The 27,845-nt window shown below is 35.8% G+C and overlaps 1 protein-coding gene across 4 annotated transcripts in view; it reads left to right on the top strand.

Annotated features, from left to right (window-relative positions):
- The window catches only part of ESYT2 (extended synaptotagmin 2), a 74,722-nt gene extending 48,413 nt beyond the window's left edge, over positions 1-26,309 (top strand). Inside the window, exons 9-24 of one of the 4 annotated variants that reach the window (XM_061349440.1) lie at positions 484-660; positions 1,101-1,183; positions 2,531-2,579; positions 3,226-3,315; positions 3,863-3,958; positions 6,786-6,887; positions 11,224-11,286; positions 13,261-13,335; positions 15,153-15,239; positions 15,973-16,122; positions 17,074-17,462; positions 19,654-19,752; positions 20,348-20,479; positions 21,839-21,944; positions 22,915-22,964; positions 23,111-26,309. In XM_061349440.1, the coding sequence (XP_061205424.1) occupies positions 484-660; positions 1,101-1,183; positions 2,531-2,579; positions 3,226-3,315; positions 3,863-3,958; positions 6,786-6,887; positions 11,224-11,286; positions 13,261-13,335; positions 15,153-15,239; positions 15,973-16,122; positions 17,074-17,462; positions 19,654-19,752; positions 20,348-20,479; positions 21,839-21,944; positions 22,915-22,964; positions 23,111-23,156 (1,794 nt within the window). In that variant the 3' untranslated portion in view covers positions 23,157-26,309. The remainder of the gene's footprint in view (positions 1-483; positions 661-1,100; positions 1,184-2,530; positions 2,580-3,225; positions 3,316-3,862; positions 3,959-6,785; positions 6,888-11,223; positions 11,287-13,260; positions 13,336-15,152; positions 15,240-15,972; positions 16,123-17,073; positions 17,463-19,653; positions 19,753-20,347; positions 20,480-21,838; positions 21,945-22,914; positions 22,965-23,110) is intronic. The other 3 variants (XM_061349449.1, XM_061349455.1, XM_061349463.1) reach the window with 3 other exon arrangements.
- Positions 26,310-27,845: the final 1,536 nt, after the last annotated feature.

The raw sequence follows: 27,845 nt of genomic DNA, 5'->3' as shown, positions 1-27,845 counted from the left end.
AATCCAGTCAGTCAAAATAATCAATTTCATTTATTAGTAATTTCTGTGGAGTTAATGTTTCATAATAACATCCAGATTTTTTCTTTGTTTTAATAGAATCTTAAACATATTACTTGCTAATATATAGTTTGACTGTGTAGACCAAAAATTAAGTAGCATACATTTTATATTATCACTGTAAATTATTGTTAGTGCTGTTCACTTGAAAGTTGTAGCTATTTACTGCTACTCACTTCCAGTGACATGGCATTTCTTGATATAACTGGAATGTTTCTGATTGTTGATGACAGTTTTTCTTTTCAGGAGCCTCTTGAGTGCTAGGCCTGCTGTATATGTGAATCCTCTTGATATCCCCTCATTTACAGTGTCTCCAAATTAAGTTTCATACTAGCAAAATCACAGTGGAAATTAAAAAAACATACATTGCATAAATTGTGATGACATTGAAGCTTTCAGATTACTGCATAAACTCATCTTTTTCAGGGTGTTTTAAGGATACACTTTATTGAAGCTCAGGACCTGGAGGCGAAAGATACTTATCTAAAAGGGATTGTCAAAGGGAAGTCAGATCCTTATGGAATCATCCGTGTGGGTAACCAGATTTTCCAAAGCAAGGTCATCAAAGAAAATCTCAATCCAAAATGGAATGAAGTTTATGAGGTATAATCAATAAAAATACCTTGCGTGTTCAGTAAAGTTGTCTTCTGAAGTTTCTTTTGTTAAAAAAGATATTTCGGGAACTCTCTTGAGGAGCTTCTTGCTATCTCCCTCTAAAAGCCCAAAGTTCTGTAGCAAAACAGAAATTCTCCATTGATGCTTTTATATATATGCATGTATATATATATTTTATTTTTTTTCCCTAGACTAAGCATCAATAATTCTGAAAAGCATTCTAGTTTCTTAAAGCCAACATTAGTAAATAACATCTAAATAGCTTTTTTACGTGCTCTGCTCATTAAATTTCATCTTTTTTAAAGCATTTGCTTATTGATACATGTTAATACACAAAGGCACTGCAATTCCATGTTTTACTGTTACTATGCCATTAAACAAAGCTAGTTAGTTTTACCATTGACAATGCCATCTTGCTGTACTTGCAGGCCTTAGTATATGAACATCCAGGACAGGAGCTAGAGATTGAGCTCTTTGATGAAGATCCAGACAAAGATGACTTCCTGGGAAGGTAAATGTTCTGGAGAATATGTTTGTAGGTATTGAAAAAAGGATTAAGTATTTTGATGTAGGTCTTTTTTTGTTTGTTTCTTTGCTTTGTTGTTGTTTTTTTTTTGTTTGTTTTTTAATTGCAGTTGTAGTTCTGCTATAGTACTCTATTTCTAGATAAATTATCTTTTCAAAATTATGGTAGTAAGTAATTCTCTTAATATATTTAAATATATGAATATAAAAATGTGCTTTTGTGTGTATCTACATATCTTTATGTTTACCTATTTTTTAAATAAAGAAGGTAAGTATTATGTGTACCCAGAAATAAAAAAGGTTTGTTTTTAGGAATTAAATCCTACCTGCTTTGGTAATTGTAAGCTAGCACTAAGTTTTAATTATTTTTTTCAGGTAAAGTTAATACAGCTTTGTAACTGTGTATCTTCTTCATCTTCATAGTTTTTCAAATGCCTATCTAAAGGTTTATTTTTCTTTAAGAGCTGATATTAACTATTTGATTAAAGAAATGATTTTTCTGTAATGCTTTTGCAAACATTACTCACCCTTAGACTCCATAGGCCTACCTTTAGTGTTTACCCATAAACATTTCAGGGTTTTAGTCAGCTTCTTTCTCCAGTAATTTGTCACCTTTATTTCTTGCAGAGTTTTGGAGCTTCCCATTGTTGCTTTCCATACAGAGTAGAACTCCCTTATCTTTCCAGCTCCTTCTCTCTTAACAGGAGCAACAGTACCTACTTCTCTTCTCATTAAAATAAAGAAGTAGGTAGTACAAAGGCTTCTTTTCTTTACACATCCCTAATCTTACACTGAAGTGTTGGGGGGGTGGGGGAAGTGGCATAGTGTATACACCAGTACCAATAAAATAAAAAGCTACAACAGATGTTCATGCGCTGGCATGCAGTTGTCTGTGCTGTTTGACTTTTAGCAGATTCCCTGGTACATTTTTAGACTGTGTGAACTAGCCCTCTGCCAGACAGTGCCAAAGCATGAACTTGGTCACAGTGTATGTCCAGGGGCTATTTCCAGTGGGTAGTTTGGATGTGTTCACTGTTTTGAAGGTTTGGTCATATGTATGTGAGCCATATTATGTCAGCTGCCCTCATAGCTACAGGATGGGCTCTAGTATAGGCATATTTTCTGTTATCCTGCACTCATCTTCATTCAATCATTTCATTCCCTGCTTCTTTCTTAGGGGCTAAAAGAATAGTATTCTGCTCTTTTGATCTCAGTGGAAGCCCGGATACTCAGCAAGCACAGGGTGGGGTTTGAGTTCTGTAGTAGATTTTTAGCTTTGCTAAAATACTGTTTCTTTTCCTTTGGGTTTTTTTTGTTTGTTTTTTTTTTTTAGTTTGATGATAGATTTAATTGAAGTTGAAAAGGAGCGTCTTCTAGATGAGGTAAGTGTTCCGTAAGTATTGGTTTAAACCCCCCCGTTATGTATTTATTCTTGTATTATTATTTTCTTCTTGGGGATGTGTATGAATAAGCTTAATGCTATAGAACTAGATTCCCCGATGATCAGCACAGTGGTTTAAGGGATAGCTGAACTGGTCAAATCTAAAGAATAATGCTGTTCTTCTGTCTTGAGGTTTTTAGTATGTGACTTCAAAAAGCACTTCCTTATATGTTTGGTAAGAACTTTCCTTGCAGAAGAATAACTAATTGCCTGGTTTAACTATTACTAGACTTAGCTGATCAATTTTCGTCATATATGTAGGAGAGATTATATAATAAACTTATGCAGGGTTTCTATGTATGTCTAGAACATCTTTGTAAAACTCAAAGAATCCTCTTGATATTTTAAAAATCCTTTTAACTTTATAATATAGAGGTATTGCTGGCTGATTTTTAAATTCTGTATTGTAATATTTAGCGTGAAATAGGGTACTTTAGAAAATGAATCAGATCTTTTCAGGTTATGTAGACCTAAACTCTATGAGATTTCTAGTAGACCTTAGCATTTTGAAATGCCCTGAAGAGCCAATTGCATTCATGTATTTGTTCAGTGTCAGATTATTTCATGTTACTTTGCTTAACTTTTAGTGGTTTACTTTGGATGAAGTGTCCAAAGGAAAATTGCATTTAAAACTGGAATGGCTCACATTGATGCCAACTGCTGAAAACCTAGACAAGGTATTAAAGGAGCGCATTATTTTTATTCTAATCCTAATTTATGTGGAGTGTTTCTTTGTTGCGGGTTCTTTTGTGTGTGTGTGTGTATGTGTGTGCGTTTAAGTATGTGAGTAATTTATTTCTGTAGTTGTTGTGCATTTGGATAAACCTGTAACTTTATTCCAAGCTGTTTGTTTTCAGTAATCTCATACCAGTCATAACTGTCAATGTGCTTTTGTGGCACAGGAGTTTAAAATACTTTTTTCCTCTTCTCTTAGTGTTTATGGTTTGACAGTATCAGCTATCATTTCACTAAACTGGGAGATGAAGCTGGATATGATACTATAATCTGTCCAGTCTGCAAAAATATAACTAGGAAATGGTGTGGAAATTTCTGAAAAGAATGTGTTTGAGATAGCTATATAAGTCTTGAAATCTTATGCTTCATAGTGTGCTCTTATGAATGTTTGTGTTTTGGGAAAAGTTTGTAAAACATTTTTCAGGAATGGGACACTAGTAACAGTATTATTTGATTCTCAGAAAGGCTTACAGTATGTTCTTTGTTTAGGTGCTAACAAGCATTAGAGCTGATAAAGATCATGCCAATGATGGTCTTTCTTCTGCATTGCTTATTCTTTATTTGGACTCAGCGAGAAACCTGCCTGTAAGTTGTATTCTGATGGTTACCCTCTTGTCGTGGGTATCTCTTGCGTACTTCCAGCATGTCTTGCTTGGTAGTATGGCACACTGCTTTACTAACACACATTATGCCATGTTTTCTATACTTTCTCTCCTTTCAGAACATGTAATGTAAGGTCCACATTTCTAGTAGTATAGTATTATAGATATATTTAATAAAACATGACTCTTCAATCAGTGTGGGTTTTTTCTTTAAAGAATGCTCCTTTCCTGGACTTGAAAGGCTGCATGTTTTTTTTACACCATGTTTTCCATAAATAGGATGGGATTAGCAGGAGAATTTTTAAGCAACTAATTGGAAAGAAGCCCACTTCTTTGGGTTCAGGTAAACTTGCTTGCTTTGGCTTAGGTTCTGTAGTAGATATGAAGGTACTGAAGTTCTCATTATGAAATTAATATTCTACAGCTGAGATTTCTGTCAGGTTATCATTTGGGATATTGTTTATCTGCTTGTACAAAACAAAACAAAAAAGATTAATGGTTTTGTTATTATATGGATTATACTATAGGTCTGTGACAATAGCTTGTCTGTGACAAACACACACTGTTGTGTAGTTTACTTCGGGTTAGTAAAAGACTGTTCCTGATTGTAACTGATAGTAATAAAGGAAACCCTATCGTGAATAGATATGTCAAGCATAACAGTGAGTTCTGCTGTTTTTATCAGCATTTCTATTAGATGAGAAATTCTGGAAGTGATGACTAAAATACTAATCAGAGGTTAAAGTTTTCAAGCCTCATGGCTTTTCAAGGTTTTTTTTTTTTTATGCGTTTTTCAAATTTATCCATTCATCTTAAATTTAAGTTAAAATGCTGCATAAAAACAAAATGGTAACAGATGAAACCTTAGCCTAAACAATTGTTAGCACTAACTAGTGATTTCATGTTTGTTCCAGGGTGTATAGAGCAGTGTTTGGAAGTAGTATTTACAGGTTATTATAAAAGCTAAAAAGATGTATCTCATTTGGAATAGAGTCCTGCATTATCTTTTTAACTTCTTTTTAGTTCAGGGGAATTCTGTAACTTAGCAGAAAGAGTAGAACTACTCTAGTACAACAGTATAAGCAGAAATAGGATAGGAGTACGCTGTGCTTAACATCAGTTTCAGAACACTGTAATACACAGAAAAGTCCATCTGCTGTTTTGTGCACTAGATTAAGTTGAATCCATATCTGTATTTTCTTTTTGACTACTGAATTTTACTCAAACTGTTACAAGTTTAATATATTTGTTAAAATACACTAAACTTAACATTTACTTAAAAGGAATAGTTTTAAGTTCTCTCATCCACAATTTCAGGTTTTTTTCCCATATATCTGTTTGTCTATATTAGATTAGTTTCTTCAGCAAGTACTCAAAGGTTTTGTCATAATTCTAGGTTTTTCCCTTTTTACATGAAACAAACATTCTGTAACACTGTCTCTCTCCTTCAGAAAGGTTATGCTACAAGTCTGGAGTTCTACCTATTTTGGGGGACAATAACTTCAAGGTCTTAATCAGGGCTTCTCACCAGTAGGTCTCCAAATTCTAGGCCACAGAAAGGGGAAGATGCTTGCACAAAGCTGACTGCTTAGGAAAATTAGGATCAGAATCCCAGGTTTCTTAGTGCTGTGTATGCTCTGTCTACAATACAAGATCACCTGGGTGGGCTGAGAATAAGGATGGTTATAGTTTGGGGCCTGTTTAATTCCTTGTTTTTATCCTTGCTCTACAGTCCCAGAAAAGCAGTTGCTGCAAATTACTCAGTTTTTAGTTTAATTTTCTTTCCAGAAATGTGCTATAAAGAATATGATAAAAAGTAACATTGAACCCTTGAAAATTCTGTTTACAAGTTGACAACAACAAAATAACACAATACTGATAAATTCAATTTGTCCAAAACCAGATATGAAAAGGCTTCATAGTTGGGGGGGGGGAATATCATGGGAAGACTTTTCAGGTAGGAGAACTGAAAAGATACCTATAGATTCTAGAGAGACAATGCTTAGGTAATGTCATGGAGCTGGTAGACATACTGCAGTGAACTATAATGAATGCAGCTTTTTAATGTCCATTTGATGCTAATATGGAGTGACATTTACATGACTAAACATGAAAGTCTGCTGGCTTCTCATGTTGTGGTCATATTTCCTGATATGTGTAGTGTAGTGTAATAGCAAAATTAATTGCTCTTTTGGGTTGCTTGTATTTATGGGGAACTAAAAGTTCAAAGAGAATTAAGAGAATTAATAGCTTTGAAGACTTGTCTGCAACTTTAATGTTACAGCTGAAATATTTTATAGAAAAATAAGAGCTTTTTATTACCTTCAAGAATGGATTTGCTAAATGAATGCTTACTGGTACATTTTAGAGCTTGTTTTCTTTGAATTACATCCCCAGCACAGACATTTCTTTTGCATAGATGCATCATAGTTGTGGGTTTTGGAGACAATGGGATGATTTATCTGAAACTGATTTATGTTTCAAGGGAAATAGAAATAGCACAGAAGGCTGGTCTCTACCTAGTTGGATCTGCCATATAAATCTGCACTACCAAGAGTAAGCTTGGAAAGTTTGAACTATTATTTGAATAATAATGAAAAATATAAAAACTTTTCACCATGCTGCATTGCAGAAGGTCACTTAACAGATGAAACTTTGTAATGACAAATACTTACTTTTTGTTATCTGCTGTTTTCTCTGGAATCTTTTGACTGTTTTCCTTAACTTTTTTGTGTAGTAAAGCTGCTTATGCATTCATTCTGCCACAATCCCATCACTCTGCTTTCTCCTTCCATTTCCATCTTCCTAAGAGTATCTACGAGGGAAACTTTGGGTGTGGATACTTAAAAGAGAGGAGAGCATCGGGACTAGTCTTTTGTGAAAACACTACCTCACTCTATAGAGCACTATTTGTGAGTTCTCTGGTATTATTTGTATTGTACCTTTTATCTGCCAGAGTGTGGATTAGTGCTACTAAAGCCACTCACTCTAGTGGAATGAGAGCATGCAATTTGTTTTGCTGCATGATTTCAACAAGTGTGCATTGTTTTTGTGCTACTTTTATTGCATTTTAAAGGCTACTTAAATTTTATTGATCAGTATATCATTGGGTAAGTAATTAACATTTTATGATAAAAACCCAAGATAAGTTTGTTGAAAAAAGCTGATTCACTGAGAAGTAAAATGCATACTGTATAAGCACACTGTGTGCTGGTGAATTGTTGGCTTTTATTGCAAAGAAATTAAATATTACAACCAACATCCCTATCGTTTCTTTAAAAGGTGATGTACTCAATGTTTGTAAGAACTTGCAACCTCTCCACACTGGTTCAAGTATTGCTTTAAAAATGGGTGTAGTTCTTTGTGCTCCCCAAAATATAAATTCCCTTGTAAATTCTATTTCACTCCATAATGTTCCTTGTTTTGCGAATTCCCAAGCTCCTTTTCTTTTTTTTTCAAATTAGTGTATAGCTAGGAAGCTCCAGGCTAGGAATTAATTTTAATACCAATTGATATTTTTTGCTTGAGTGTAATGTTACAAGATTATTACTACCTAATGAGCCTCTGGATATCTTACACTTAATCTATAACCACAGCCTTGGTATCTGAATAAGAATCTGTTCAGAATAAGAATTCTTTTGCCGAAGAGATGTGGGTATGCTTTTGTAGACTGTGCAGGTACATTCATTGCTGGCTGGGTACTTTTGGTTCATATCCTAAACCTTTATTGATCATAAATATCTCCCCCCACCCCTTCCAAATCCCTGCAAAACCCTTTTCTGTAGGCCTTTCAGTTAGTTTTTGTGCAGAAGTTCATCTCAAATATCAAAAAAGTTATATGCATTACCAAATCTTGTTAAAATTTAGTGAATAAGAAACCCAGTTCTTAAGCTGTGGTTCAGTTATCTTGGTATTAAAACTGGTAAGTAGTTGCTGTTTCTTTTAGTTATAAAAATACTAGATACAGCCTATAAATAGTAATTAAAAAAATCAAAATGCTTGATAAAGATAGCCCTGATTGATCTTAGGGTCTTTGCACTAGAATATGTGTTCTACACATAACAGCTTCTCTTTAGACATTGGTCAAAAGTTTCCAAATCCCTGAAGCAATTTGTGAGTCAGTAAAACAGCAACCATTTTAAGATAGCCAGCTCTGGATTTCCTTCAACAGCACAGTTGGCTGCCTTTTTCTGCATTTGTGTGGGTGCTAGTCTTGCAGCAAGCAAGAGGATGAGATTTATGGCTGGAGGCCAGAATAGAGGCGAGAACTGTAGTAGAGATAATAACAGCTTCAGCAGCCCTAAAACTGCATCTTGTTTTCAGGGCATCTTTAAACACAAGGCATTATGCAGACATTCACACCAGCAAGTTCATATATTTAATTAGCATGTAACATGAGTTACTTAGGGTGGGGAAGTGTTAAAAAGGGGACTTGCTTTATATAGGGACAGGAAAATCCAATGCCCTGAGTGCTCTTTGTTCCTTTCTAGACAGTTTTATTGACTGCTGGAAATCTAGATTCATGACATCTAATTTAGACATTTACCCTTCTAAATGTGAATTTTCTGAAGTTATAGAATATGAATAGTGTTCTTAGAATTTCCAGAAGGAACACTAATTTCATGATAGGTGATCATTAGTTCATGACAATCTTCCTTTCAATTTGGTGTCTGTGCAACATAAAAATTATCCGTATTTTAAATCAGCTCTTACAGATCAATGACAGCCTTCTGGTTATCAATTAGGGATGCATTCACGGTTTTAGAAACTTCTGAAGTACCATTTTAACCACAAGAAGGCAGTGAGTGGACAGAAGTAATAAGTTGTATTCCAAAGCATATAGAATTAGGATCTGGCTTAATAACAAAACAGATTGTTAGCTGAGGTGTAATTTATTTAATTTGTGTCATTTGGATTTCCTGCAAATGCCACTATTAGGGAGTGCTAGCCTGAAATATGATTTATTCTACCGTGTCAGTTACCAGTATAGTTCTTGGATACCCATCGCCTTTTCCCAGAACTGCACAGACACTCAGAACCATAGCAAGACAATTTTGTTGCCCAAGGCAAGACCTTTTCTTGGCTTTTCATATTTAATACTCCCTTTTATTTTCCTAGCTTTATCCCACCCAGCCTTTCAGCCACCAACCTCATGGGCCTGCAGCTCCTTCCCTTGAAACCTGAATTCTGGCTTAAACAGTATTTGCCCAGCTGATGTCCCTCTTGGCCTGTCCTTGCTATGATTCCAGAGGAATTGAGGCATGTTCAATATCCAGGAATCACTGGTTGCCTGCCTTTATAGTTGACAACATAGGTTTGATTTGGACTTTTCTGAAATAATATTATAGAGGCAAAAAAAAAGATGTGTACTGGATATGCAGTTGTCAATGTGAAGGGAAGATGGCCAGTAAGTTGAGGGGCAGTTTAGGATTCAAAATTATCTTGATGAATAGCAGATACGATCTGAACAAACTGTGGCACTTTTCCATAGGGGGCAGTCAACGCACCCAAATAAATATGGGGTGGAAATAGTTGTCTGATGGACAGCCCTACAGAAATAGATCTGTAGTTGTGCTCTATCAGATTGTTATTAAAGACAAACACAGCACTGACATATATGAGGAATGTAGCCTCTAAGACGTATGGACTAATCCTTCTGTTCTACTTGGCCATTACTAAGGGCCTGTTTTTGGCTGCAGCAGTTTAAGATCTGGAGGCCAGCAGTGATGATAATGTAAATGTCAGTAAATGTGACTAGCAGAGGAAGAGAGTGTTGCCTTAAGAGTAGAGGTAGGAATGGAAATGATACAAGGTTGCTGCAAATGAAGTGAGTTTTTCATATTGGTCAGAAAACAAAAGTGCTTAAACTCCAGCAAGGAATATACCTGTTGGGCATTAAAAAAAATTCTAATGAAAAGGATAGTTAAGCATTAAGATTGATATGGCTTAAGGGATATTGTGCAGTCTTCATCTTTGAATGTATTTAAGTACAATAGTAAGTCCCTAACATATCAGATAAATGGCTGTAGCAGATTCCTTTATTTTAACAAAAATAACGATTTTAAAGAAGTCACAAACCAGCTAAACCTTATTTGGGGGTTTCTCCAGTTTCATCACTTTGTGTGTTCTAAAGCTGAATGCCAGGAATCTCAGAATGTATATTGGCTAACTTCAGGATATGACATTCCAAAAGAAATGTAAAAAAAAACATTCTCATAAAGGTTAAACCTCTCTTCAAATTTTAGTCAATTTTGAAATTGAATTTCAGGAAGGCATTTATTTTGGCAGAGCATTAATAATATCAGTTCCTGTTCATAAATCAGCATGTTTAAAAAGACCATTATTTGATCTTTTTATTTCTGCACACTACAGCTTTTAAAGCAGAGTTCTCCCTTGAAATAAAAGCTTGTGATTAAAGAAAAAGCCAGCTGTAAGTTTACTGACTTGAAGTCTGTTTTATTTCAAATTTGTATTTCCTGAAATTATTTCTTATGAGTTGATTGCAAATTTTGTACTTTACATGTGTCACTTGAAGAGTAATATTCTTAAAATGAAATTTTAAAATCTACTTAATTAATGGAAAGGAGGCAGAGGTTTTGTCCTGATAAATCAGTTCAAATTCCTGTTGTTAGTGTATTTGCATGTCTTCATTCAACTGAGTAAATTAGTAGACCTTCATTCCAGTTAGCATGCAATGCTTGGATCGTTCATCTGCTGAAGACATGATTTTGACTTTTACAATGATCTAAGTCCTATCAATACTTCTAGTGTTGTAATTTCTCCTATAAAAGGACTCCTTCACATAATTCTTGATTTATCATCAGAGAAGCTTCTATGCTGTGAAAATATACTTAAAAATATTTTAAAAAGCTTCACTCAGAAGGCAGGCTTTATTGTATGCCTTATGTCCAACAGACTAACTTGTAAAAAAACCTGATAAGGGAAATGTAAGTGGACTGAAATGGAGTATATTTGGTTTTTAAAGCAGAATACAAACATTCAGACGACAAGAGGGGAAAAAAAAAGTTTCAACAGACATTTTTTTTTTTCTTTTTCCTCCCAACCCTGGTGTTGTGGTTCCTTCATTGTTCTGTTTGCAAAATTTTGTTTGTTTTTTTTTTAGGTTGATTTCCCCCCTCCCCCCCGCTTTGTCCAATGTTGTCATGTCATAATTAATTAACCGAGTGAAATTGCTTCATTGCATGACTTATTAACCCTTCCTGTGTTCATTCTCTCCTGATTTAAAAGCATAATCCATTAGAATTTAACCCTGATGGCTTGAAGAAGGCTGCTGTTCAGAAAGCCCTAAAGGTAAAACTAATATAGTTGTCCATTTAAGGTCACAAAAGTAACTGGAAAAGCACAAATGCCTACAACACTTCTCTTCAAACAGTGGATGGAATTTCTGTTGCTAGATACATATTTAGTGCAATTCTAGTTTACTTAAATTTTGTTTGGAAAGTGGTCAAGGCAATGGTAAAATGCTGTGGTCTGTGGTAATTCGAATTTTAAATCAGTTGAATGGAATATGGGCTGCTTTGGAAGGCTGGGGTAAAAAAGTAGTCCTGAGAGCTAATTTGAAGTCGTAACTAAAGAACAAATCCGACATGAAAGCTAAGACATCTTTTACATACTGAGTTGGTCAACTCCGAATGACTAAACAATAAAATACATCTCTAACATGTTTTGCAATAATCTTGTTTCTGCAAGGTTTTTCTGGAAGGCTTTACATCTTTTATGTAAATACTAATAAAATTTAGCCCAGCTTTTTCGTGTGAAAAATGTAGAGTTGAGAGGCAAACTTGGAATGCATAAGCCAAGTTCTCAGCTGGAGAAATTTGGACAAGAGGCAGTCTCTAATAGTCTGTCAACAGCAAACCTGTCAATAGCTGGTATTAGAGATGCTTTATATGTGTGTGTACATCATGCTACCTATTTAGCATGAATTGAAATTATTTATAATTACGTATCAACAGGGTCTTTTGGTCAACATCTGTAGTTTCATCATTTTATGAAGCAAGGGGAGTTTCAGGCACCTTTATGGACAAAAGAAAAATGAAACATGTCACCTATAATTTTTAAACACAATCAGTTGGAGTGTAATCTGACTTCCTGTTCCTTAAGCCTTTGTATTCTGTTGTTTTTTATGAGAGCTGTACACAGTCAATCAGAAGTCATGAAAAAAAAAGAAATGCGTCATTCATCCAAGAAAGGAGTGCTTTCTTAATAGCTTTTTTCCTGAAGGAAAGTATGGTTATAGGAAGTGTGTCACTTTAAAGTCAAGTAATATTAGTGGAAGTATGATGGTCCAAAATGTAAGTTCAGATCCCAAAATACCTAAATTATGAACATTCTTAATTTAAAAATATAAAACATTTGAATCACTTGGTTGTAATTGTGGCCTTACATGCATTAAGTATATTTTAACTAACTCTGTTTACATACCTGACCTGTACAATTTCCTACATGGCAGAATTCAAAGTATATTAACCATGTATACTGTATATTCAAGGCTTTTAAAACTTCATTAACACCTGCTTGAGATGATTAACTTTCATGTCTAACTTTTCTTTCTGAGTTAAATTTTTGTTAGGTTGATTTAAAATTTGTGAAAGAAACATATAGTTGGGAACGTTCCTTTCTGTACATAATTTGTTTCTAAACTGATGTTTATTTTCACAGTTTGATGTAATGCTATACACCTGGTGAGAGGCTCAGATATGGCAGGTGGTTGATTCTCTAATAAAGGGTATTTGATAAACTGTAGAGAAATATACATCAGGTACATTATAGTGCATCTTCTTCTCAAACTGAAAAGAAGAGAATATCAATGTTCTGATATTACATCCAGTTTAATTATGTTACTGCAATGTAACTAAAGCTTCCTGAGATTGTGCTTTCTCCATATCTCCCATTTGCATGCAGTATTCATTTTGCAGTTTTAACAATGCTTCATTAGCTTTGGGGGTTGTAATGCTCATTAAAGGGTAAGAGTTTGTACCTTACCAATTTAATTCAAAGCAAATGGAAAGGAGTCTAAAACTCCTGCCTATTCATACCACTTTGCGTCAGCATATTTAGGGCAGTTGGGATGCCTTCATATTAATGTGTTCACCAGTCACCAGCTAGTTTGCCCTTCAAGCCTGTTGAATAAAACACTGAGAATAGTTGATAAACATATGGTAAAATGCATAGTTTGTAATTTTAAGATGCAAATACTTAAGTTTCAGAGGAGAGAGTTTTTGCTTTATTCTGAAGGCAAAGTTTCTGCTTCTTCTCTATCAGTCAGGAAAGAAAATGAACAGTAATCCCAATCCACTTGTTTTGCTGTCAGTTGGACACAAGGCACAGGAAAGTAAGGTAAGTTCCTACTCCTCATACTTGACTTTATCTACAAAATTTGGTGGCTTTGTGTCTTGGCATTGGCTATCAAGCCATTGAGCTTGATATATATATATGCACTTACTAAAAGTTATCAGTAGAACTGAATTGCCAAGAAGCAAAGGATTGAATGGGTGCTTACAAAATGTAAACTATAAGTAGAGATAGGATCTTTAACTGTTTTTAGCTGTTCTTCCACAGTAGGTTGTAATCTGCAACTGGGATTCCTACAGTAGTGATTACATAAGTAACAGTGTAGGCAAGCAATAGGTTTTAAAGTACTGATCGAGATTTAAAAATTTACAGAATCAAGAGAGTTAGAGAAATGCCCAGGTCAAAAAGGGCCACTGAAGATCATATGCGTGACCCTTCTGCTTAAAGTAGGCAAAGTGCTGTTAGGTCTCAGGAGCTTGTAAGTTTAGCCAGGTTACTCTGTTGCTGTCTGCTACTTTTTCTGCTTTGAGGTATGGACCATTTCTGTGCTTTGAGAAGGCAGTCCTCTAGCATTCCTGAGCTCCTTTGCTCTCCAAGGTAGCCACTCATGGAATCCCTTCTAACAGTTCAACAGAGCAAGTTGAAATCTGCTTTTCTGAAGTCCATGGCTTTTATTCTGCAATTTGTTTTCCTCATGCCCCTTAGGATCTTAAGCTCTATAATGTTAAGGTCATTGTAGCTGAGCCTGCTGTTGAAAGTTGTATCTGCAAACCAATATTCTTCATGTAGTAGTAGATTCAGAAGAACACTATAGTCAACACATCCAATGATTGAGAACAAATGTAACACAATAGTGTGTGTTTTCCTAGCACAAAATCTTCAGTTGCTTGTGCGCCACTGCTGCTTTCCTAGAAAATGTGGGAGTAGTTAAAGCTCTTGGTGAGAACCTGGTTCTGCAGACCTGAGACAGCCTTGGGTTGTCTGAAGAAGGTGTCATACATCTCTTGTTCTTAATCAGGGTTCTGTAAACAAATGCCTGTCATGAGAACATGGTGATCCCTATGGTTCTCACCTAAGGCATTCAACATAACTCCTTAACTAACCTCTGTGCATTCAGACAGCTTTTTGAAATGGCAACAGAGAAGTGATAGCTGGATAGGTAGGTATATACAATATGGGTGGGGTTTGTTTGGGGTTTTTTTAAAGTAAAAGTATGTGAGCCAAAAGGACATCTAATTTGGCTTCTTCATGCCCTGTCAAGAATTGTCAGAAAGCATAAAACAGATCTTACACACAGTCTTAATTTTGATACCTATTAGAGAATGGAGATAGAAATGCAAGTTTTCCAAGTTCCTGGATATAGCTTTTCTTAATGAGTTCTTTTTTTCACTCCCTCTCCATCCCTCCTTGCCTCCTCCCCCATTAACTGCTGACAGTAGTGAGGTTTGACAGTGAAATTTTCCACATGACTACATGGAGATTAGAAGGAAAAATACTCTCTTCTAGGAGTTTCATTGAGTTAGTTCAGCCCTTATATAGAAGCATGAGATGAGAAGGAATGTGCCATTCTGAAGACCTTGTATTTGTTCATAAGCTAGTGTGTAGTAAAGGTTCTTCAGCGGGAGTTTTACTTTACATGCAGCAACTTTAATTCAAAGGATATTCTCTTAATGTCCTGTGTATAACTTTATATGTGATATTATATATGTCTTGGGGAGATCCCACTTGGCCTTTGTGGAAATATGTCAGGTTTCAGATAGAAGTTTTGGAAAGCCAAAATGAAAAATCTACTCAATTCTTGACACCACTTTATTGAACAAAAACATTTTATAATTTGTAAGCTTCCTGTTCTCTAACTTTAGATTCGATACAAGACCAATGAACCAGTATGGGAGGAAAACTTTACTTTCTTTGTACACAATCCCAAAAGACAAGATCTTGAAGTTGAGGTATGTTGTCTCACTCTCTTAAGATACCTTTCTTTTCTAAGACATTGTAGTAGTAATGTTCAGACATTGCAGGCTGTTACCAGATGAGACTGAATATATTGTGAACACCCTTAAAATGGAAGTGTTTTTCAAGACCAAGTTATGAAATGTTTATTTGCATTTACTCCTAAAACTAAGAAAGACTATAACCAATCTCTCACCAGAAAAAGTAACAAAAAAAGTAAATTTTGGTACCTGTGTCTAGCTAGTAGTCTTAACTGCTAGTAGAAATTGCTGTGTGGCCAATTTGTTTCCTCTCATCCCAAGGAAATCTTGGCTTTGTCCAAATAGCCTATCCTGTTACACTGCTGATATGTAACTTACATATTTCAAACAGACTGAAGTGGAAATGAGGACTCTCCTAATTACTCTTCCTATAACAGTTAAGGGAATTTTTGTACAGACTGTTTGGAAACCATGTCGTTATTTTGATCCAGGGGCAGGAAGATGTAGATATAATGGTTAGTTTTCTGTCTTGCTTTTGCTGTAGGAAAGGAATGAAGAAACTAGGCATTGAGTATACTTATTTCTTCAAAGTAAAGTAATCTTATCAGGGAAATTTGGTTTAAGAGCAAACTGCATTTGATATTATTTGGTTTTTTTTGTTTTTAAATAAAACTGTAATTTCATTTTCTTTCTCTGAATTCTTACAAAGCAGAGGATACAAAGTGACTTAGCTTCTGTGTTCCTTCAGGTGAGGGACGAACAGCACCAGTGTTCTTTGGGGAACTTCAAACTGCCTCTAAGCCAGTTGCTAGAGAGTGAAGATTTAACTATGCATCAGCGGTTCCACCTGAGCAACTCCGGTCCAAACAGCACTATAAACATGAAGATTGCACTCAGGGTACTCTAAAACTTTCCCATTGTAAATATCTGAGACCGTATTTAAGACCAGTGTGGCTTCTAGGCTTTTAGCTTTATGAAGAAGACTCTGCATTCCCTTGGGTGTCACAATGCCAAGTGTCCTTACTTGTGGCAGTGCTATCAAGTACACAAAGATAACCTAAAATTGAAATACATTCTATTTAAAAAAACCAGGAAAAGCTCCAAACAAAACAGTAACTAGCTACAATAAGACTGAGGTTCCCTGTGGGTTTAGGTTTGGAAATCACATTTGGAATCTGAATTCCTTCAAGTCTCTTATGTACATCAGGCTATAGATCAATGAAATCACCTTTCTCTTATAGATATGGAACTGGGATCGTGTTGGCTTAAAAAAGTAATGTTTATAGGGAAAGGAAGAATTTTTGTAGTGCTAGAAAAATTCAGACCATCTTTCAAGCACATTGCAGTTTTGAAGACGAACACTGTCAAACTTCTATTAACTTCTGTTATTTGTTCTTTTCTAAAGCACTTTTTTGCTTGTAATTAATAAATGAAAGTAAGGAAAACTAGTGTAAAGAACTTCTCAGGTAGCTTTAAATTTCAAAAGATAATAAGAAAAAAAAATCTAGAATAGCTTTCTACGCTGCCAGAACTGCAAAGTAAACAGCACTTGCACCAGAAGTGTGTAGCATATGGGAAGGGAATAATGAGGAGAATAATTCTAAATGAATGGAGAATTTCACATTGTTTTACAGTTACTGCAGCTGCTACAAAGAAAATGAATCTGTGTTTTGCTGTGCAAAAGGTTGTCTGTTGTAGAGTGAATGTGTATAAGTATGAATATTTTTGGTCCTGCTTTACTGTCCAAACTTAACAACTTGTCATCAACCAGTACTCTTGTAGAAACAAATCTGTTCCTGTTTTTTATACTGGAAAAGAGTAACGGTGTGTGTATTTTTACTGTATCTAGGTCCTTTCTCTTGAAAAACAATCAAGATCTCCAGATCATCAACACTCAGCCCAAGTGAAAAGGCCATCTCTTTCCAAAGATTCAAGAAAATCATCTTTTAAGCCTCAGGTTCCTGTCTCACCACCATCTGATTCAAACAAACCTGTTCCAGCTTCCCCAGTGACTGACAGTGATAAAAAGACTGATACAGCTGACAAAAGTCAGCCTCCCAATGCCAGCCCTCAGTGGCCAACAGATCTCAGCCGAAGTTCTTCCAGTCTTCATGCCTCTAACTTCTCTTATTCTCCCAGCCACCTCTCGGTCAAAGAACCCACTCCTAGCATAGCCTCAGACATATCTCTGCCTATTGCCACGCAGGAGCTACGGCAAAGGCTACGACAACTTGAAAAGTAAGGCATTTATTACTTGGTTTTGTGATACATCTAAGTTGATTTATAAAAAACATTGTCAGTGCAGCCAGAGTGCTTAGTTTGCATTTCAGTAGTACTTTTTACTGTTGCAGTTTTAGCCTGGTATTTGAAAATCAGTCCTAGTGATATTCTGCTTCCCCCTAACACCTCAGTGAGATTCTGCACTTAGATGTTACATTACCATTGTACTGATATGCAAGATAAAATCCACCCTGTTTTAGAAGATATACCATGTAGTGCTAAAGAGTGGGATGCAAAAGGGAAGGATAGTTTTCAATAAAACAGTAATCATTTTCGTGGCAATAGTTGTCTGTTTCACCACTGAATACTATTAGCATTAATATTAAGCCGATTAAGTTGAATATAGCTGGTCTTTTTAAATTACTCAGAGGAAGAGTTGACAATAAAGAATATTAAATGGTCAGTTACCACTCAGTTAATGAGGATTGCTGCAGCTATGCTTTCCTAAATTGTCTATTTTTATTATATTTTTTTTAACTTCCCTCAACAGGCAGCTATAGTTACCAGTAAAGACAGCTGAGCAGCCATTCCCCTCGGAACAGGGGAACAGAGACCATTAACTCGTGTAACTTCTCTATGAATCTAAGTAGAAAGATTTTCTGTTTTATTTGTAAGGGATTGAACTGATTCCTCTTTTTCTCTACCAGAGTTCATAAAATCAATACAGTAATACAGGTTGGAAGGAACCTCTGGAGGTCAGTCAGCATCCTGCTCAAAACAAATCCCACTTCCAAGTTAGATCAGGTCATGTGGACCTTGTCCAAACAAGTTTTGTGTATCTTCAAGGATACAGATTCTATAAAATTTCTCAGCAATTACAGTGCCACTGTGAAAAGATTTTACCTTGTTTCCAGTTGGAATTTATCTTGCTGCAACTTGACTGTGGCCTCTTGTTATTTACTGTACACAGCCATGAGGAATCTGACTCAGCCTTCTCTGCATCTGAAGTAGTGAAAGACTGCAATTGAATCTGCTGTTGGCTGTCTCTTCAGTTTGTACAAACCCATTTCCTTCACCATCTGCTTATGTGTTCCAGTCCCTCATTTATCTTTATGGTCATCTTCTGTCTAGTCTTCAGTTTGTCAGTCTCTATTCTGGGGCAAAACAGAGTTAGACTTTGTTAATTATGCTAAATGTTGAAATACTGCTCCTTGATGCATAAATTCCATACTTTCTCCTCTGATAAGGGTGCTAAAGCTATGGCCAAGGAGGTCTTTTATTGCAGGCCCTATGGTGCTTGATTTTTATTTTTTTTAAATAAAAAAGTACTGAACTGAAATGCTTTACTCTAGTTTTTAACAAGAATTACTTGGGAATTTTAATGGAGCAATCACTTTATAGTAGCTATTCACAAAAGGCACGCCTCTCCCTTGAAGTTAAGGTATCCTTCAAGTGGCTGAGAAATTTCAAGCATGTCATGGACTGTTCTGCGTGAAACAGAAGATAATCCTGGTCAGTTTACACAAGCTGAAATAAGCATTTCATAGAGATGAGGGAACTCTGCAAATATTGCCTGGTCTTTAAAATGGAGTTTCTAAATATGGCCCTTGCTTTTTATTTGTGACCTTTATCTGAATGTGTAAATTGATTCTAATCTTATTTTCAATATAGCATGAGCTATAGGAAAGTAAAATTGCTGTGTTTGTACTGTGATTTGAGCTTTTTGAGACAGTAAATGGGTTTAAGTATCACTATTTTAATCCCAAAATATCTGTTTCTATGTCAGAGAAGTTAGAAAAGAATGAGCTGGTCTTCTGATTGTTTCCCAGCCACCCTTAGGCAAGTTTTCATTGCAGTTTGCACCATTATTCTTTCCAATTTCCTAGATATTGCTTTAATGGTTATTTTAGGGTAGTCAAGTTCTTTGTTGATAACAGTTTTCGAAGTATTGAAGGCCAGCTGCCCCCTCACCTGACAAGAATACTTAGTTTATTTTGGAGATTAGAGCTGCTGGACAAGGAACTGAAGTACAAGAGACTGATGAAGAAAAAATTCACATCCTGATGTGTGCTCCTTTCACACTGGTCTAGTGAAAAGTTAAATGTATAATACACGACTTCTGGGAAAATTACTGCACATTTATTTTAGTTAGGTCTTAGTTTAAATATGCATTTAAAAAACTAACCATAAGGTTCTACTTTTCCTGCAGTGGAACAACTCTGGGGCAGTCTCCATTAGGACAGATTCAGTTAACAATTCGTCATAGTTCACAAAGAAACAAACTGATTGTGGTAGTGCATTCCTGCAGGTGAGCACAGAATACCAATTTTCATATTTTTGTGTATTTCTTTGTAAATTTTGCTATATCTTGACTTGAATTGGTTGTCTGGATGATCTTTGTTATTTTTAAAATAACATACTGACTGTAATTGTGTGTAAGTACAGAAACATGCAGAGCTATGCTCAGAATCAATGAAACCTTTGTTGAAGCTTTTGCTGTGATTTTGTATTTCTCTACTGTGCTTCTGTCAAATTTTAAATGAAAATGGCATGTAAGTTTTTATCAGCAGTGTCTGAAAGCTACCTCTAAAGGACTGAATTTTTCATGGCATGACAAAAATGCATGATTTTTGGAAAGCCATGTCTAAGCTTTGAATTGGAATTAGGAAACATTGTATTCCCAGCTCTGCTGTCTGCTCACCAGTTATCTGATCTTGTACAAGTTACTGCTTGGCACTTTTTTCTCACTGCTGTTATCAGTGAACTGTATCCTGGACATCTTATGTTGTGCAGGATATCCCACAACTGAGCCATGTACTACATTAAGCAATAGTACTGTAGACACTTATATTCAATAATGTCTTATTTTCTAAGTGTTTTTTCTTGTTTTTCACTGGTCACAGAAATCTAATAGCGTTTTCAGAAGAAGGATCTGACCCATATGTACGAATGTATTTATTGCCTGATAAGAGACGATCAGGAAGAAGAAAAACCCATGTATCAAAGAAGACATTAAACCCAGTGTTTGATCAAATGTATGTTCTAAACCATGTGTAGTATTTTTATATATAATTAGAAAGCTGTCAAATAAAGGTTTCTCAGCTTATCTGAATGGATGAGCTGTTGAAACTCCTAGCTGTCACCAGCAGACTTGATCATATCTTCCTCTTCTGGTATAATAGCTCTTCCTACCCTTCTGTTCCCTACTACAGTATTTCTTGCTCTGTAACCAGCCACTTCTTTCTTCTGCCTTATCCTATGTCAGTTACATCCCCTTTGTGCTGGTAGCTAAGAAGCAGTGTGCACTCTTCTGGCAGTCTGTCAGAACTCGAGTGCCTTTTAGCTGGCCAATGCTGTTGGCATCCCTTCCTGCCAGGAAGCATGTCAGTTCTGACTGGCTGATTGCCTGGATCATAGATGCTGCCTCCTCAGTGTGACTGGCCAGCCACCGTACTTGTGTAATCAAATTGCTCAGTCTACTTGGTGGCGCTTCTCAGCAATCAGGAGAGGCAAGAAATTTCCTTGTAGTTTATATGCTGGCCCATAGGTTGAAAGTTGTGCAAGCTTGTGCAACATCATATTGCATAAAAATCCTTGTCATTGCACTCAGTTGTTTGATCTCTTCCCTCACCATGTGCCCCTTATTCCCTCACCCATCACTTTTCAATAACAACAACCTTTCTCTACAGACAGAAAGTTAATTTGGAGAAAACAACACTTCAGTCCATTCTGTCCAAAAGAAATCTGTAAATCATTAGCTAGAGGCTCTGGTAGGTTTTCCTGGTAGTGCAGCTCTCTCCTATTAGTTCAAAGAAATAGATTCGTTTTACTGTGCCTTTCCAAGTAAAATGTATTGCAAAGCAATAAAGCTGTTAAAGAACTGTAGTGACAAATAGATGGAGGTTGTGGTATAATCTTGCTCTCACTTTCTGGAAATTTCAGATCTAGCAAACAAAAGGCATGCCTCCTTGAAAGTTGATAGGTTTCCTTGGTGTGTCAGGAAGTCCTGGTTACCAAGGGTCAGTAAGACTGAGCAGTCTTTCTCTTTGGGGGAATAGTGATCCTGTGCTGTTACAATGGTAGGATTCATCTTTATTTTATCTGGAGAGCGAGTGGTTAACTTTTTTCTTGTTTTATTTGTGTATTTTTTGTTTTACAATTAGCTTCTAGAGACTAAAGGTAACAGAAGTCTCAAACATTTGATGTTCATATTGATTTTAGTATCAAAATATTTAGGCAAAACTGTGAAACTTTTTTCTTCATGTATCTCAGATTTCATTTTTTGTTTGGGGAGGAGGTGGTTTGGTTATGTTTTCAAGTATTGCTTAGCTGTAGGAACTGAACTTGCACTTCAGGTACAAAGTTCTCTCTAAAGCATCACCCGTGCCTGTCAGATTTGATTTCAGTGTTTCCCTGCCTGAAGTACAGAGAAGAACACTAGATGTAGCAGTGAAGAACAGTGGTGGCTTCTTGTCCAAAGATAAAGGGCTGCTTGGCAAAGTAAGTTGACAACAAGCATGTTATTATGTAAGACTAAAATCCTCTTGTGATATGAGCTTGTTAGTGTTAACTGAAGCACCTAATTCGGGTATGTAGCTTTTAAAAAACCATCTAAAAATAGATGGCTTAGATATCAAGCTTCAGTATGAGAAGGAACAAACTGCAGAGAGAGATGTAAAAAGATGAGACAGTAATCTCTGCTAGAAAATGGTAAATTCTGAGGTTCACAGTAACAAAAGAAACTTGCATGTCAGACTTACTAATCATACTATCAGGGAAAGAAAATAACCAGTGGAGAACAGGTGGTATCTCAGAAAATGTTCTGACAAAACTGGAAAGACAAGCAACAGTACTTAGAGAAATGCACAGAACAAATGTATGTTTAGTAATTAAAATTCCAGGTTGTGAAATCCATGAGAGAGAACTGCTACTGGAGATGTTCCCAATGCCAAAACTGGCTTTTGTGTTTACGATTTCACTGTTCTATAGGCACTCATTAAATCACTCTATTTCCTACACGTCATTTGGAGCATGTAAAAAGGAACAGTGAATTCCTACACCCTTGCAAATTGGCGTTATTTGCACTCTGTAAAGAGCATGAGAGATCAGAATCATGGTCAGTTCATGCCGAATCACAATGTCCTTAAGTTTCCTATTCTACTAGGAAGGCTATGAGCATAAACACATGAGGTGATTGTCATTGCCAAGGTATGCCATGTTCAGAATCTAAGCCTGTGAGGTGCTTTGAGACTGTATCGTTAAAAGCCATAGATTTTTAGGTCAAAACCAACATCTTGAAACTTTACTGCAAGTTAGGCAGATAGCAAATAGCTGTGATGGCAAGGACGTAAAACACATTGTGTATTAATGGCATAACCTACACTGTAGTTCACAGGGTTGTCAGATTTGATCTTTAAAAGACCTAGGATGAAAGGCACATATAATTGATTGCTAATTTAACTTTCCACAGTTATTAATACCTCTGGCATCTGAGGAACTTGCTAAAGGCTGGACCCAGTGGTAAGTATAATGTTTCCTTTGTTAATAACAATAGTACATACTAGGAACTAGTGGCTTAATAATAGTTTTTATAATACATGCTAAATGTAAAAAAAAACAACCCAAAAACAACAAACAAACAATTTTTTTTTTTTGGTCATTTTCAGGTATGATTTGACAGAAGATGGTACAAGACCACATGGTGCAAGTTAGACCCATGGATACTGGGAATTTCCCTCACATAATTTTGCCAACCTTTATATATTTTTAAAGCGTTGTTCTCACAGATGTACCAATATTATTTTTATAGCTTTACTGTTTTAGTTCTTAGACACATCCCTAATAATTTTATAACACTTGATCATTTTACGTAGACATAGCCTTTCTCTTGGTTAAACTTTGTATTTTAATTTGCTAAACAATTTTATGTTACTGTTATGTGCAATAGTACAGTAAAGTAACCTTTTGTGTTTAAACTGATCTTTGACAGCTGTACCTATTACAGAGTGGAAAGACTATGTTCTGCTGTTTTCCTGCCTTGTTTTATATCTCACCAAGAAATACTGTACCATGTAAATATAAACTATTTTTTTATAATTCTTTCATGCTGGTTTGAATTCAGAAGAAAATTAAGTAAAGTATATAGATATTTTCTTCTAAATGCATGTTAATTTCTTCAGATGAATCTCTTTTGTCTTTGCAGCACAATGGTCTTAATCATTTTGTGATATTCCTCAGAAACAAACTGCAGAAAAACGTTTTTACTTTACGTGTGTTTCTGGCCCAGTGTGGCTAGCTTAAAATGTACAAAACATTTACATTTTAATATTTATATATAAATGTATTATTGGAAATATCATACTATAGAATACTATAAATAAAATGAGAATTCTATAAATATTGTATAAATAGAGAATGAGGTCCATTAATTACAGTTTCTAAATTACAGTTTTCATTTAATGGAGTACAAACAGTACAGGCTCACTTGGATTTTGTTATTTATTCCTGTACTCTACAGTGCTAGACATGTGACCTTTTGAAGGTATGAGGACATGGATTTTTCTGTATTACAAACAAAATCTCTAACTACTTGGCACGATTCTTACTGCCATGTTCCACTGATCTGTAAGGTATATAAATCAGCTTGCAATGTAAGTTCATATAATAGGCATACGTACAAGATATGTTGGTTTTATTATACAATACTGTGCTAAATAGTGTGTTACGCTATACCTTCTGTAATACTTAAATGGAACACCAGTAGGTAAGAAAGTGTGAAACTGAGTTGAAACTGGCTGTCTTTATGGTTGCTTCATTGCTACTTAGTGTGTTTGGTGCATGGAGAATAATGCACTTCCGTGGTCCACAGAGGTTTCCTGAGAAACCATGGCATTCTAACTGAAGCACCGCCAACGTCTGCTTCAAGACTACAGCAGTGATACAATTAGCACAAACTGATTAAAGTAGACAGATGAGAACTGAGGGAGAGTATCAGCCTAAATGGTTGAGCTCATAACTCGAATTTCATGAATTATGGGCAAGTTGGTTTTTTTTTGTATTCAAAACTGATTTTTCTTTTTCTGGTAAGTTTTCTCAGACTGTTATGAAAATGTGCATTAAGAATCCAAGAGAACAGTTCAGCTGTTTCAGAGCCAATGCCCTCATTCTTGGATAAGTATGCAATTAGACAAAGTATATTATTTAGCTAAGATTGTAGAATGATCTCTCAGCCAAGAAAGAACTTTAAAGCAGAATAATAAACTCCTGAAATTAGCTTTATTGTAAGATTACTGACAGAACCTTAATTCTAGATGTAGAACATGCCTACATTACTAGATGTACCAAAGTGCCTACTGTAGATGTAGCTTTTCTGTCTTTTTCAAGTTTAAGAATTGACTCAGTTCAGTTTGTTTAAATTCAGTTTAATGCAAACATTTGTCATGGATGTGTGTGAAACACACACGTACACCTCTATACAGTGATCGCCTTCAGGTCGCCAGATATTATATAAGACAAACTTAAAATGTTAATCTTGCTGCTGTTACTATCTGATGGACTGGGCAATAGAGAAAGGCTCTTTGTAAAAAAACATTTCCATTTGAAGGCTTCACTCTATATTGGAATGTATGAGTATCTATATATACACACACTCATCTATTCATATAAAATGTAATATATTACAAAATACGTTTGGTTTGGGGTTTTTTTTGCTAGTTCTCCATTAAAATGTTAAGAATGGAAAGACAGAGAATTGTTGATGCAATGATAATGCAGAGAGTGAAAGCTGATCTAAATAAAGGATTTCTAAGATCAGCAGTTCAGCATAATTATATTTTACCTTGGTTGAGCCTGAGGTGGAAGGACTTCTGCTGTACATCCTGCCCAGTAACTCTCCAGAGTTTAATCCATAGCCAACAAATGGGCTGTTAAACTGATTTGGTGTTTCAGGTCTTCAGTGAAGTCTGAGGACAGGTGTTTGAAAACTGCACTTGAACAAAAAAAGTGCACATTCTGTCTTCTAAAGTCTCAAGGGGGGAAATAATCTTGTGTTTGGGTAAATGTGAGATGATAGCACAAAGTAACTGAATAAAGTATATATGACAGATTTCCAAAATAGCTCAAAAGCTAAAATCAGGGATAGACTTTTAAGAGAGTTTGGTTCCCATTTAGGGAAACTAAAATGAAGAGATTGTATTGTCACTGTAATTTAGCAACAGTAAATTCCCATTGCCTGTAGTTAGTCCCAGATGCCAAACTCTAGAAACATTTCTCTTGAGTGAATTTGGATCAGAATATGACTGCCTAGATGAGATTGATCATTTTAGTAGTGGAAACAAACCACTGTATTATAGTTACCAAATTCTGATTGTACTATTTATATGGAATTAGGAAGGGTGAACATCAATTTTCCTCTGGGCAAAAACTGCACTTCATTATCAAGTCAATGTAGTCAATATCAACTGATAGCTTTTCATGTAGTTCTTGTTTATCCTGTGCCTTAAAATACGAACATATGAAGATGTTTAAGAAATGGCTAAAAATAAATAAGCTTTGTTACTTGTATGTACCAACACATGTTCTCTACTATTGAAACTGTTTTTAGAATTACTCCGCTTCACTGACAAGAAAACCAGCTTTCTTAATAATCACAGTGGTATAACCTGAACTCAAATCAGCATGCATATCACCTGGATTTGGATTAAAAGAGTTTAAATTTTCTGTCTTGAATCCTTTATTAGAGCTGCAGCAAATGGTGAGAGTTTAAATGAGAACAAAGGGTAATCAATTTTGTACAGGTTGCCTTTTTTGCTCATGTAATTCTACATTATGATGCATGTATTTATTCAATAAATGGTTCATATGGAAGTCAGTGTGTTGCTTCCCTCTACACACATATACTCTCTTTTGCATATCTCTGTACTAATTGGTAATAGGATGAGGGAAATTTTTTAAATAGTTACTTATGCTGACTGCTGTAATTGAAGTAGCTTTGCTGGAAGGTGTACAGGCAGATTTGGGGGTTTTACATGGAAGAAAGTGGAGTGAGAAGCGCAGGATACTTTACTGGGGAATTCCATGTTTGCTGGTCTGGAACAGGGTCACACATAAGAATGAGGAGGCCCTTTGTTCAACTTAAGTGTCTCAACTTTTTCCTCTTAAAGTGATCACTTGAACAAATTGTCACAATCTGACCAGTTACTAATCTATTAGTAATCAAACGTCATTATTTACATGTTCAAAAGGACCTAGAACTGCACATAATTGCCTTAGAATTAGAATCAGCAGTTTTCTATGTGTGTCATTCTTCCCTGTCCTTCCACCTGCTTGGCAAGGCAGATATTAATAAAAAATGCAACTATTGATAGAAAATGCATAAGGAAGAATAGAGGTACTAGATCCTGTAGCTATTTAGGAAAAAACAACCTAGCTGTTTGCATTAACAATTAATTTATAATTAATTATAATATCCTAATTAATTATGATACCTCTTCCCTTGAACAATTCCTAATAGTCAGTCACTCTGCATCAGCAATAAAATAAAGGCTGCAGAAGTTCATCCCTCAGTCACTATCACATTTAGAATGGATCCCACTGGATAATCTTTATGGATACTAATTACAGAATTACCTTCATTTTTGGTTTTGTTGTGTTTTGGTTTTGTTTTGTTTTCCTAGGGGAGATATCCTAGGAGATAACCCTAATCCTAATGTGCTCTCCTACTGATTTATTTCTAATGCTGACCGTCATGCTCTCAACAATATTCTCAGCCACCTTCTGAAATACATTATTTGAAAAATGCAAAGCGTCTAAAGTAAAAAATCCACTTGTAGTCTTTCAGTGTATGCAGTGAATTTAGCCAACAGATTAGATGCAGCCCTGGGAGGAAAGCTCTCTAATCTGTATTCATGGGGTAGAGGTGATGCTGTCTGTTCTCGCTGTCTGCAGGGAATACTGCTTGCCAGTCACCTACAGTGGAATCCAATTTCAGGAGACTACTACCTCTCTATTTTGTCAGATGCCACTGAAGGTGAGGTCAACCTGCCACCCCCTGTTCGAGTCCTCAGTAGCCATAAACTTTATTGCAAAAGAATTAAGGGGTAATAGTGATCATTCTTCCCTTTAAGGTCCATACAGAAACAGGTTCAAGGACAGATAAAGCTAGGCAAGATTACAGCCTTTCACATCCAGGATGTTGCAGGGATGGTGTGGCTTGGGAATAACAGGTCTATTCCAGCCAGGACTGTAATTCAACCACCTTTGGAGCTGGGTGTGTGGCATCTCAGTGCAAGAAATGACTTACAGAAGTGAGCTGGAATGTCTCAGGACCCTGGCTGTCCTGTGATTTCATTCATCAGCTGTGTCGTAAGAATCTGCTTTTTATTTATTTACGATCTAAGCAAA

This window comes from Neopsephotus bourkii, unplaced genomic scaffold (assembly GCF_033783945.1).
Source record: "Neopsephotus bourkii isolate Nb327-2 ecotype Australia unplaced genomic scaffold, CSIRO-AGI_Nbou_v1 NB_53, whole genome shotgun sequence".
Lineage (NCBI taxonomy): Eukaryota > Metazoa > Chordata > Aves > Psittaciformes > Psittacidae > Neopsephotus > Neopsephotus bourkii.
This window is presented reverse-complemented; position numbering and strand designations above follow the sequence as displayed.